General features: G+C 43.9%; 1 protein-coding gene across 1 annotated transcript in view; it reads right to left on the bottom strand.

Moving 5' to 3' along the window:
• PAXIP1 (PAX interacting protein 1) overlaps positions 1 to 13,669 on the bottom strand; it is a 64,950-nt gene that overhangs the window by 28,699 nt on the left and 22,582 nt on the right. Inside the window, exon 6 of the mRNA XM_090047666.1 lies at positions 4,228 to 4,875. Coding sequence (XP_089903792.1) covers positions 4,228 to 4,875 — 648 coding nt within the window. The remainder of the gene's footprint in view (positions 1 to 4,227; positions 4,876 to 13,669) is intronic.

Here is a 13,669-nt window from a genome sequence, read left to right as displayed (position 1 = left end):
AGAGACACCTATTTCACTGCACCCTGCCAAAAACCAAGCTTCAGATGCCTCTCCGGGAGCACCAACTTCTGGTCATCCCCCTTCCTGGAGCACACCTGCAAGCTTGGGGTAACTGCTGCCACCACCCAGAGTCAGGTCTCTGTCTGGGCCCTACGCTGCCCGGGATACATAGGCCCTGCAGACTTTGGGGTGCTTCTATTTACCTGAAGCCTAGAAAGTAGCCTCCCTTAGCCAGCTGAGTCAAGGGAGCAAAAAGGCCTGCCCAATCCCTCTCAAGCATGTACCGCAAGGTTTGCTAACTTTATTGGGTAAAGAGGGTAGGCTTGGGGAGGGGTACAAGTTAGAGAAGTATTAAAAGAAAATCCCAGAGCAAACAAACAGCGTGGTAGCCTTTTGACAAGCAACTAAAACTCTAGATTCTGAATTCCTAACTACATTTCAGGTAAATTACTCACAATTCCATCCAGGGGCTGATTGAGCCTGCTCTACAGGCAGCATGGCTTCCTGGCTGAGTCCCCAAAACATGTCTTCCCTTCTCCTTCTAGGAATAAGGACCTTATATACCCATCGTGACCTGGTCACTAATTTCTACCCCAAACCAGTATCTTCAAACCATGGCCGATGCCGGTTGGTCAGTTTGAAATAACATCACCAACCTCAGGTGAAGGTTTAAGGTTACACAGGATGGGAGAACAAGTTCCCCCTGCTGCAGGAATGTCTCCAGCCCAGGTCACAGCTCAGTGGTAAATCAAACAGATGGGGGCAGGGGCTGCCTGCTTACACAGACTGGGGGGTGATTTCTCCACACTTAGTACATGTCTTATTTGTCTTTACAGATAAACCTAACGGAGGTTAGCATGTTCAATCCATTTTTCAGTCCACCTGGTTTTGCTTTCGAATGATATGGAAGATTAATAAACATGGTCCTGTCTTCCCCTGCAGTAAAGCCCATTAGATGCCCTAGACTCTCATGATGGGGTAGCATTAATTATAAATAATTATGCAAAATAGCTTCATTACTCTAGTCTTCCCTTTGCAGTTGTTTCCCATCATTTTTTTCAGGCAGGAACTTATTAGTGTATACTGGTCAGTACCCAGCAAAAAGGCAACCTAACCCCATTGTGGCCTCTGAACACTACCTGAATATAAAAGGCACATAAATAAAGAAAACCACTGCACACAGTATAGCACTGGAATTAATCTAGTAGGCTGAGATCTGACTATTGGTCTCTGTCCCAAGTCCAAAACATCACATACTCTGCAGGACACAACATGCAAAATTTTAAGGAGTAAAATCTTCCAGAGTCATCCCAGGGCTGACTCTACAAGGGAACCTGGGAGCAAAGCTCATCATCATAGCTCACCCACCAGACAATTGCTGCTCCAGCAAAATTCTCACCTTTCAGCTTCCCGTACATTAACTGGCTTCACGTTAGCTGGCTGAGCTGAGAGGCACCTCAGGTAGACGGTGGGTAGCGTAGAAATGGATGTGACCTGGGATTCTCAGGGGTAAATCTTTACCTGGAGTTGCACATACAGGCCAAGTCGCCCCCGCCCCTCTCACATAAGAGAGGAAAGACCCATCTCTTCTTGAGGGTTTAAGCACTTTCTGGAGCTATGGGAGAACTGTTTTCAAATCCCAGCTCCGTATTAGGGAGACTGAAAACTTCAAAACAGGTCTCTTGTAATGCAAGTAAAAGCCCAATAAAAGACCAAAAGTTAACTGCCTTCTAAGGCTCTATGAATGTTATTTATACAAACTGAAACAACTATAGCAGGAGAGATCGAATGAGAGATTCAGATCAGGAACCCGAAATGGCTTAATGTAATAAGGACTCGCTCCAGGATGCAGGAACCCTGGCTTCAAATCCCCAATCCAAATCAGGCACAGCGAGAATCTGAGACTAGGTCTCTGACCTCTTTGGTAAGCATCCTAACTGCAGAGCTACTCAACATAATCATGCACTCAGTCGAGTGCAGAAGTCCAGCGGTCATTTGTGTAAGGCTGACCTGATAGGTGGGTCTGGAGAATGGCTACTGGACCAGGCATCACAGTTAAAGAACACCTGGTTTGGATCTTGATGGGAGCTGGGCACGAACTAGGGCACTGAACAACCCAGGAGTGGGTAATTGTATATGATCCCACTGGAAGAAACTTAGGTACTTTGAGAAATAATGCACCTTGAATGTCAGCCAGGAGCTGAGCATGCATTTTGCAATTCTCCATGATACTTAACGTTTCACTTAAGAGTTACATTCACAAAAGGGATTTGAAACTTAAATCACTTTTCTGAAAATGTGACATAGGCACTCAAAAACCAAAATCCGAAAGCTCCTACTGCCTGAAGTGCACTAGTTATAATCATCTGAATAAAATGTACCTGTCTATAAATACAAAAAAAATGTGGCAGCATGGCATTCTAGCTATTCATTTTTCCACATGCATCACTGAAACGCAATTTTGCAATTCTGAAATGTATACTGAAATGCAACTGCAACTTAGGGCTGCATTAGCAGAATTACTGCATGCAAGACACCAGAGGTGATAGTACCAGTTAGGGCTGGTTAGGCCTCTGTTGGAGTACTATTTCTAGTTTTGGAATCTGCGTTTTGAGGATATAGAGAAAATGGAGATGATCCAGAGGCAAGTAACAAAGATGATAAAGGGACTGGAAAGCAAACCATAAGAGGTAAAGCCTGGGGGAACTAGGTACATTTAAGTTTGGAGAAAAGGGCCATGTCCAAATGAGCATGGACGTTTGCTTCCCTGGGGGCAAGCAGCAGCAGTGCACCTTGCACCACCACTACTCATCCCCCCAGGGAAGGCCTGGGTCATATGTGCTTTTGTGTGCAGCGAGTCACCCCAGGTAGGGTAGGGGAGGCTGGGGCCACCACTGAGATAGCCCCAGCAGCCTTACCTGGGGTCCTCCCGGGGCTGCAGCAGTGGCAACTCTGCTGTGTGGAGCTTGGCCAGCAACCAGGGCATGGCTCTGGGTGGCCTGGCTCTGCTTTTTTTTGTGGGTTTTTTGACCCCTGGATAGCAAGGGGTCAAAAAAAACCTGTCATGGATCAAAAAAAATGGAGCAGAACATGCATGGGCAACGTGCCATTGCAGCTTGGAGAATATCTAAATGTGTGGTATTTGGTGCCACCGATGTGTTTGTGGCATCACATACTGCACGGCCACGGTCATCTGGACATGGCCAAGATGATTAAGGGGGGAGTCCTGGCAGAAGCTGTCAAATCTGAACACCTGCAGAAAGAGGAGGGGGAAAACTGGTCTTTGCTACAAGGGCTGAATATGAAACAGAGGGTTTAACATGCAGCAAAGCAGACTTAAAATTAAAGCACAGAAAAAGCTTCCTAACCATAAGAACAATAGAATGAAACTAGCTGCCCATGAAATCTCCTTCACTGAAAGTTTTTAAGAGGCTGGACTGAGATCTAGCAGTTTACAAATAGCACATCCTGCATTTGCACGAGGAGCTGGACTAAATAACCCCTAATTTGATGAAATCTAATAGCATGGAGCTCCTACAGACGTGCGGGGAGCCTGCTCCTACATGCTGAAAATCCAGCACATCGGACCTGATTAATCAAGTCTCCTGGAGCACAGAAATTGATGTGATCTGACAGCAAAGCCTTCCACGTCACATGCTGAGAAAACAGCTTTGTATAGCTAATATAAGTAAATGGGTGGCACATGACAGAACCAGCTGCAACTTATGGCTTTTGCAACTGTACCTTCAGTGTACCACACAATTTAACAAATACCTAGTGGTACAAAATACTACAAATGCAAAATTGGAAATATATTACAGCTGGGCAGAAGGTTTCAAGTTCATGAAGTATGGTGCAACTCTCTTGGCTAAATAGTCTGAAGTCTATGAATCAATTTTTGCGCTTCTGCCAGCACAGACAGTACATAATTAAACATAAATAAGAACAAGCTGAAAGGAAATAAATAAAAAGAACCTAGGTATCAAAGATCAGAGTTAAATTCTGTTTTAACATCATTAATTCATATATTCCATCAATCCACTGTTTTTGGTTTTTCAAGAGAAAAAATAAGTGTCTATCTGGGGATACGTTTAAATCTATCTGCAATCTATATGGAACTTGGGAGCACTTTACATTTTGTGGGTTTCAAAAGGAAAGAACATTCTTAGAAGAGTTAGCTCCTAATAAAATGCACAATATTTTATAAGTTAAAAATTCAACACTTACATGTGCTACATTTGATGGTCTATTAATCTGCTGAATATCAGCACTATTAGTAATATTTCTTAATGTCCGTGCGGCTGGACTCCACGTAGCCATCATTTCTGGTCGTTCAGAGCTTTGAGTCCCTTGTACTGAAGCCATTATATTACCTCTGATTTCTGGTGGTAAAATATTGCCTGGTACTGGAGGAACATTGGCACATAAATTAATTAACCCAGAGTCCTTGCCCTGAGGCAATCTGCGCTTTGCTGTAGATGTCTGTGGAACTTCAGCTGGTGTCCAGTTCAAATTCCTTTCTTGCTTTTCTGGAGAGGAATCTGAAGAATCATCAAACATCAGTTCCCCTTTTGTTTTATCAGCACTAACAGATTTGGGTGAAAAAGCTCGGTCACCCAAAGGCGAGGCTTCTCGAGAAGATGCTGGGCTTGATAATTTTTCATCTGTACTAGCTTCATTTGGGGAATCTCGTTCTTCATTTTCTGCTTCTTCCTCTTCCTCCTCCTCTTCCTCCTCCTCTTCCTCCTCGTATACAATTAGACGAGGATGATAGGGTATCTCTTCTTTTTTAGCTTTATCAGATATAGAGTCTAGTACCCAGTCAGGTGTCACAATTTTAATGCTCTCTCGTTTACAAGCACATTCGTATTTTTCCTGGGGAGAAAATTTAAGAAACTGTTATAAACAAAGTTTGACATTTCCCCTCTCACTCATATTCAGATGAGATTTAATTATTCTTAGTGATGTTGACAAATCCTACCGTCAAATATGCTTCAGTACATAAGTAGTTTAGCCCACAATTAACAACTTTTTATTTCACAGCATATGACTACTTAAGACTACCTAAAACAGTAGCAACTGAAAAGTTTCAAATAATCTTTAACAGAACCTAAATCAAAAAAGCTTCAATAATTATCAACAGGGAGCTTAGTTTTCTTGGTTTAAAAATCACATTCTCTGATAAAACCCACAACATTTGCAATTAAAATGAAAAGCCAATATATTTTATATGTGTATCAGCTGAACACAATGTTTTACTGATATATTTCACATTTTAAAGCCTACTAGTGCTTCAATCACTATAATAAAATAAATTCCAAATACCTATACCATTTGGTATTTGATCTTGTTTTCTTTTTATAATAGAAAATCAGAGCTCCTTCTGCCCCTTTCACTCATCAGGACGCAGGTCCAGGCCCCTCACTCCCCACCCACAGCCTCCCAGCCCTGTTGGTGACCCTCGCCCCCAACCCACAGCCCCCTGCCCTCCCAGGGGGGTCCCCAGCTGCCAGAGCCACAGGGCCAGAGACCTGGGTCTGCAGTCCCCTGCAGCAGCGCCCGTGCCCCAGCTGCCACCCATGGGAGCCAGCGGCTCTGCAGCAGAACAGAGCGCAGAGCTCCCCTTTCCCAATAGGTAGCACAGCCAGAGTGGAGCCCATGGGGGGCAGGGGCAGGCTGCCTGCTACGAGCTCAGGCTCCCCACCCTGCTGCCCTCTTCTGGGGCCTCCACATCCCAGTGGGTGGGACCATCGCGGCAGGGCAGAGTGGGACCGGGTAGGAAAGGTCCTTGGCACTGCAACCCCTGAACTGCCCTGGTGAGATGCCCCCATCTGCACCTGGCAGCAGCAAGGGGCACAACTCTGCACTGCCGGGTGGGCAGGGGGCAGTTCGCCAGGGCAGCGTGGGGCTTGCAGCAGCAAGAAGCTTCCCTGCCCGTCCCTACTCTGCCCTGCCATGATGGGTCCCGCCTGCTGGGCCACAGAGGACCCACCCCATGCACAAATCGGGGGGGGGCACATGCCCCCCACCCAGGAGTTTGTGCAGCAGCAGAGAGCCAGCCGTTCTGCCTCGTCCTGCTCCCTGCCCAGGCCCTGCAGGCACACATTCCAGCCCTGGGTTCCAAGCTCCATGCACCACCCAGATGGGCAGCAGCCCTACCCCTGCCTAACTCCCTCCCCCTCCCCTCCCCTCCCTATGGGGGCTTCAATCCACCACTCTTCCCCCCACAGACTTACCTGTGGGAGCTGCTCTCCAGGCTGCCTGGGGCCACATTCATGAACATGCACATGGCTCCCCCCACCAGACCGCCCTCCTCCTGCTCCCTCCAGCCCCTTGCAGGCTGGAAATCTGCCAGCCTGCGGAGAGCTCTTTGCAAAACTGGAAAATCTGTGTTTTCTCTTGGGTAAAAAGGAAAACACGTGCTTTTCCCCCCATTTTTCTGTGTGAAATAGAAAACCCAGATCCCTGATTATCACGTATAGTAAGTCAAGTAAGGCCAAATGTTTTCAAGCAACCAACTGTGGCCCTGTTTTTTTGCAAACTACTGCAATTTCTATAGTTATGTATTTATTTGTGGGTGCACCAGAATGACTTTCACATCATTCATTTATTAGACTCCTCGTATTAAAAGTATTGTCCAGTGAAAAGATTAGAGAATTCTTGTTGAGAAGTGATGCTGAACGATGTTCATTCTGATCCAAAATTTTCGAACTATTTACAAGATTTATAAAGCTGGGAGACAAGATGCAGTCACTTCATTTACTAGACTAGAGAAATCCATGCCATCAGTGACTATCAAACATGTATAGGCATCAGAACTAGACGAGCTTTACTTGGCTAAATGTATTGTTATGAGTAACTTGTTTTGAATCAACTTCTTCAAATAAGGAACTTCGATTAAAAACTTATTTAATTTTGATTTAAACATCCACATTCAAAATTACAAATATACCATTTAGGAAATACAAAAGCCACACACCACCAGGGTCATTTGCCATTTTTTTAAAATTCTTCTTTGGCAAAGAGAATCTGAGCAAAGATGCAGCCTGCCTGACCAAAACTACATTGATTATTCCCCCTCCCCCAAATTTAAAATATTACACTTTTGGAGAGATACCAAGCATAACCGTGTTCATTTTCCGAAAGGTTAATGTTTAAGAAGTTACAGATGACTGCAGCTTTAGAGTGAAAGTACATCCTGGAGCTTAACCAGAGCACTGCAGTAATAACTAAAAAGTGCCATTTTATATCTGCTAACTCTTAAACACTCTCTGAACATTTCTTTCCTTTTGTAGTAGGATATAAGAATTTCTCCGTATTTAGCAAAGAGTTAAGTCTCTTCTAAATAAGAAAACAAGCAACAAGAAAACAGGAAAACAAGCAAAGAAAACAGGAAAACAAAGTGGTGAACGACTTCTTAAAATGCTTATATTGCATCAAAATAGACAAGATATAACTGAAGGAATGATCTTCTTTGAATCTAGGCCTCCATTAAAAAATGAGTATCAGAAAATGATTAAAGTAAACTAATCATTAAACAGATGGTTCATTTTTTTCAAATCGTGTGTGTGATAAAACAGGATTACACTTAAATGTTTAAATTAAAAGGATTCACCACTACCATATTAAAAGTGCTATCTGATTTTAAAAGTAATCCACCACTTTGACATTATTATATAGCCGTAGCAATCTAGAACTTTGACATTATATGTATTTTCAAAAGGGGCTCATGAAATCAGGCACTTTGCTAATGTGAATTTAGTGTCTAGTACCCTTAAACCCCTTTGAAAATTCAGCCTAAAAAGGTATGTATTACATTCCCTTCTTCTCTATCTTCTGTCTTGTATATTTAAATCATAATCTCTTTAAAGATCAGACTGTCTCTTTTAGTGCATTTGTACAGCACAGTGTAACAACAGGCCATGTTCCTGCCTGCAACATTCTCTAGATGCTGGCAAAATAAAAATACGTTAAAAATCCAATCTGAACAGATTTTTAAAAACGAACTAATTGCAAAGCCAACGCACTAAATGCCTATAAAACAACAGATGGCTGGCTTCCGTGCCAAACAATGCCTGTATCATCCCTTTGTTGAGAGCAAAGCCACAAAGGAATCTTTCTGGAGCATAAGGTCAGCTTAAGAGGATCAAACTCTTTTTTTTTCCGTGAGAAAACCTACAAAGCTGTGTCATGCCATATTTTTAAGATTTTAACTCCCAAAGGACTTTAAATCCCAAAAGCAGCATTAAAAAAAAAAAAAGACAAAAACACAGAACTTTGCCAAACCTGACCTTCTACAGGCTGGCTCCATGCCCCAGCAGAGTGCTGCAGACCTGTGACGTCACCAACATAAGGAATGCTGGGGCATCACTGGGAATGGGAGGCAGCAATCTATTAATTTGTGGGACCTGAAAACAAACAAAAATCACTTATGTGCTGTGTGCTCCCGTAAACCTGCTATGTGGAGAACAAAACATCAAATCCTCAATTTTATTTCAAAATCAAAGAGTCCTGGTTTGCTGAGCGTACGTATTTTAAAGTTACCATGCCAAATACTTTTGAAACTTTGCACTGCAACATCAAAATAATTGTCATGTCACTATGTCTGTAAACAGCTTTGCAAAAAACCCACCTAGCAAACCTATAAAAGTAGCTAAACTCACACAAACAGCCCAAATGTGTTACAAGCTTTTGGACGAATCCATAATGAGGCTTTAAACTCCACCATACTTCCTACCACAGTGTTAAAAGGCAGACATCCTATTGTTTATGGCCACTAAAACCATTTGGGCCTGCAGGATTGTCACACGTGCAGGAAGTAGGCTTAATGCCGCTATTAGCTAGCTTGCTTTATTCTTTGGGGTTGTAGACTGATTGTTGAGATAATACAACTGTATTTCTAAACAGAAGCCAGCCTCAATGGGGGCAACTTTGACCTCTTCCAGGGAAAGCTCAAGAACATCAGGCTAAATAAGAGGTAATCTCTTTTCCTTTGTGACCATTCTCATTTAACATTAACCCTCCATCCCAGACCCTTCCCCCCCAGACACAAACACACAGAGGAAAGAGGCCCGGTTTTCACTCCAGTCTTCACTGGGACTCCCTTTCTGTGCCTGCCATCTGCAAGTGTACATAACTCCAGGAGTAATTTAGTCATTCAGATACCCAAGTCTTTCATTTGTCAAACTGCAAACTTAGTCAAACTGCAGGTACAAAGCAGATGCCACTTTCTGAAAGTCTAGCCCAAAAATGTTCGTTGTATTGTTCAGACTTAGGAGTGAAGTTTAAGAGGGAACAGCAGCCTATGAATACCTGAGGGGGTCTCTAAGAGGATTAATTGGATGAAACCCAGAAAAAAAAATGAAGCTAGATGCTTCTCAATGGAATTCAATGCAGACAAGTGCAAGGTGCTACATCTGGGAAGAAGGAACCTGCAATGCATCTATAGGCTGGGGAACACCTTCTTGTCAACACGGTGGCAGAAAGGGATCTTGGAATCTTTTTCGACTCCAGGATGAGCATGAGCTGCCAATGTGAGGAAGCGGTCAGTAAGGCTAACCACACCTTGTCGTGCATCTACAGATGCATCATGAGCAGGTCCAGGGAGGTGATCCTTGCCCTCTCTGCAGCATTGGTCAGGCCACAGTTGGAGTACTGTGTCCAGTTCTGGGCGCTGCACTTCAAGAGGAACGTGGCTAGCATTGAGAGGGTCAAGAAGAGGGCCACTCACATGGTCAAGGGGCAGCTGGGCAGGCCCTACGAAGAGAGGCTAAAGGGCCTGAACCTATTCAACCTCCACAAGAGAAGGCTGAGAGGGGATCTAGTGGCCAATTACAAACTCACCGGGGGGACCAGTGGGAATTGGGGGAGGCTCTGTTCCCCTGGGTACCACCAGAGCTACTAGGAATAATGGCCACAAATTGTTAAAGAGACGTTCAGCTGGACATTAGGAGACAGTACTTTACAGGTAGGGCTGCCAGACTCTGGAATAGGCTCCCAAGGGAGGTGGTGCTCTCTCCTACCTTGGGGGTCTGCAAGAGGAGGCTGGACAGATATCTGGCTGGGATGATATGATCCTGGCACCCCTTCCTGCCTGGGAGAGGGGGTCAGACCTGATGATCTGTTTAGGTCCCTTTTGACCCTAAGTACTATGATACTAAGTAAATCTCAGGATGTCATCCTCCCGCTGTACTTGGTCTTGGTGAGGCCACAGCTGGAGTACTGCATCCAATTCTGGGCTCCACAATTCAAGAAGGATGTCGAGAAGCTTGAGAGAGTCCAGAGGAGGGCCACATGCGTGATCCGAAGGCAAGAGAATAGGCCTTATGAAGAGAGGCTGAGAGCCATAGGACTCTTCAGTCTGGAAAAGTGCAGGCTCAGGGGGAACTGGTGGCAGCTATACAAGGGGTATACATCAGGATCTGGGGGAACAGCTGTTCACCACAGCACCCCAAGGAAAAACAAGGACCAATGGTCATAAACTCCTCCAAGACTGTTTTAGGCTGGACATAAGAAAAACTGTATTTACTATCCAAGCCCCCAAGACCTGGAATAAACCCCCTCCAGAAGTGGTGCAGGCACCTACTCTGGACTTATTCAAGAAACACTTCGATGCTTATTTTGCTGGGATCTTTTGACCCTAGCTGACTTCTTGCCCCTGGGGCAGGGGGCTGGACTTGATGATCTTCAAGGTCCCTTCCAGCCCTAACGTCTATGAAAAGGAAGAGAAGGTCAACCCTTTCTCAGGGACTGACGGTTATAAGTATACCCAATGAAGACAACAGTTAGAGTATTTCATTGAGAGAGAGAGAGGGGAAAAACATTTTCAAATTCTCATCCTCCTGATTTGGAACAGGGACTTTAATCTGGCTCTCCCACACACCAGGTGAGGGCTCTGGCCACTGAGCTGACAGCTGCAGCAGAACAGACATGCACACACCACTCAACCCCCAAGTGTCAGCTCCAGCTCTTTTTCATGCAAGGTCCAATCTGGAGGTGCATTCTGCGAATGCTGACACGACCAGATGCCCCAGGTGCAGGAACAGCTGGCTTGAGAATCTCACTGGGACCTACATATGGGGGACCAGTGCTGAACATAAAAAGCAGCTTGGCTGTGTGACTGCATGCATGCATACATGGGAAATGCAGGTCCCTAGGTAATTCCAAAAGGAAGGACTTGGTATTGGCAATGCTGATTTTCTAGGATGGATCTCTGCAAGGATTTATTGGCAGCATGCTACTCCTTTGGATTTAGGGAAGAAATGATTATTGCTAGCTATACAATTCTGGACTTGATCCTTCTGATGTAATCACTCAGGTCTCTAAGAACTGGATTACAGCAAAGAAAGTAAATCTGCTGCCTGCCAGAGGAAGGGATGTGGCAGCTGATGGAAAGAGTTTCCTTTTAGACAGTGTCTGACTACTCCACCAGAGCCTTTGGTGGACTATAGTGATGGTAGACAGGTTGCCCCATACCTACGAAGTGCCTTCTGAGGAGAGAAGGGTCGGGAGATAAGGGAAGAGAGATGGATGGAAGACCCCCCAGGGGTAAGAATCTTAACTCTGTTAATTTTAACCTAACAAATTGTGGCCTTTGAATGGTAAATCTATTGTTCATCTGGGATGCCCAAACAAGATCACTAAGAATACCACAAAGGAACTACACCTCCCATAACTACAGACTTGACAAACTGTATCCGAAGAAAATGAAACCTGCATCTAAAAAGAAACCTTCAAGACTAAGTGACTGCTTGCTAAGATAAGTTTGAACATGAAGTCATCTGTATAGGTATTAGCACTTTACTAACTAAACACCACATGGCACACTACTTTACTCAGTCATATCTTGATACCTCAGAATATTAATTTGTAATTCTCATCTCCAGACTTGATTCTGAAATGTAACTTCCAACTGAAGAGAGCAAGGATGTTCAAATGCTCTTTTTCTTCTGATTTTGTTGAGAACTCACTTTGTTGATGTGATGATCACTTAAGATGCCAATCCCATGTGATAGGAGATTGGTTCAAACCTAGAAGCCAAGAGCTGATACTATTTATTTGCATGGCTTGAAGTCAGCACTAAGAACTTGACAGTCTCACAATCTGATTTTTTGGATCACCAAATGACCTGGTATCATGTTTTGTAGAAGATCCGGTAGTTTGCTTAGCTTTTCCTACACTGCTTTGACATGCACTTCTCCAGAACCGCTGCCAGTCTCTTAATAAAATCCTGGGAGATTTTATCGTCTTCAGAAGTCAAGAGGTTTGATTTGGTACAAAGTTGTGGCTGAAGGAGCGAGGTGAAGGAGGGGATCAGATGGTTCTTGACCTTGCTCCTGTATTGGAGGATGTGATGTCTGTAGAGAGGGACATGACTTAGAAGGAGAGACTGAGGAAACGGCGCTTTATTCTGTCTGGAGAAGAGTAGACTGAGAGGGGATTTAATAGCAGCTTTCAGCTACCTGAAGGGTTGCTCCAAAGAGGATGGAGCTGGACTGTTCTCAGTGGTGGCAGATGACAGAACAAGGAGCAATGGTCATAGCAAGTTAAGTTTAGGTTAGAGATTAGGAAAAACTCTCTCACTAGGAGAGTAGGGAAACACTGGAACAAGTTACCCAGAAAGGTCGTGGACTCTCCATCCTTGGAGATTTTTAAGACCTGGCTAGACAAAGCTTTGACTGGGATGATCTAGTTGGGGGTAGTCCAGTTTTGAGCAGGGGGTTGAACTATGATCTCCTAAGGTCCCTTCCAACCCTAATTGTCTATGATTCTATGAATATCTCAGTCTAGTATATGTCAGAAAACCAGGTCTCCTACAGGAAGAACACCACTTCCACTCTCCTTTCTCCCTCACCAACCCACAACCAAGAAGATCCATGGATACTGGAAATTAAACAGAACAGGGGGCCATGGGAAGGATGCAGCTGTCAAAATTAACTGGTTTTATTTTTATGATGAGCTAGGGATAAGCAGGCCCCTAGTTTCGCTGGCTTTATGCCTCCTGAAAAGTTTTATGGCCATGCAGCCAGACGCTTTTATAGGACAGCAGTGCTGCCGTCACTTCTCTGGTTATTCTTGGGCAATTCACTTGCTAGTAGTAGAAATCACACAAATTATGCATCTCTAATACCACTTTTCTCCCCCCACTCAAGCTCCCTAAGGAACAGTATTGTAACATTGCTATGATGATTTAGATGGACATGACACTTAACTAAACACAAAATAATGACCAGTCCAATAAGCTTAAAACTCTCAAAAAAAGCATGCGATTCAGGAAAGGATAACAGATGGAGGGATAGCATTTGGAGGTACAGTAAAGATGACTGGTAAAATGGTTAAAGTTCATTAGCTGTATTTTAGTTCCATATTCATGTATTCTGATTTCTGTATGCAGATATTAAGATAATTCATCTTGATTATGTCACGTCCTCTTTTACTATGTTTTGGAATGACAGAGAAGCTTTACAGTGATCCTTAAAGTAATTTAAACTTACTTTAATACCCCTTTGATCTTACAGAGTGGAGCAAAATTAGCTTATTGTAAATCAGAATCTGTCAAATGATAAATAGTGAGGTACAATTAGAGATACCAAAATCTAGGAACATTGTACATCGGGGTAACTAAAGAATCAAAAGACTATCCCTTCTATTACATGCATCTTAATAGAGG

The sequence above is a fragment of the Crocodylus siamensis genome, chromosome 5, assembly GCF_052110815.1.
Source record: "Crocodylus siamensis isolate JL-2025a chromosome 5, ASM5211081v1, whole genome shotgun sequence".
Classification (NCBI taxonomy): domain Eukaryota; kingdom Metazoa; phylum Chordata; order Crocodylia; family Crocodylidae; genus Crocodylus; species Crocodylus siamensis.
This window is presented reverse-complemented; position numbering and strand designations above follow the sequence as displayed.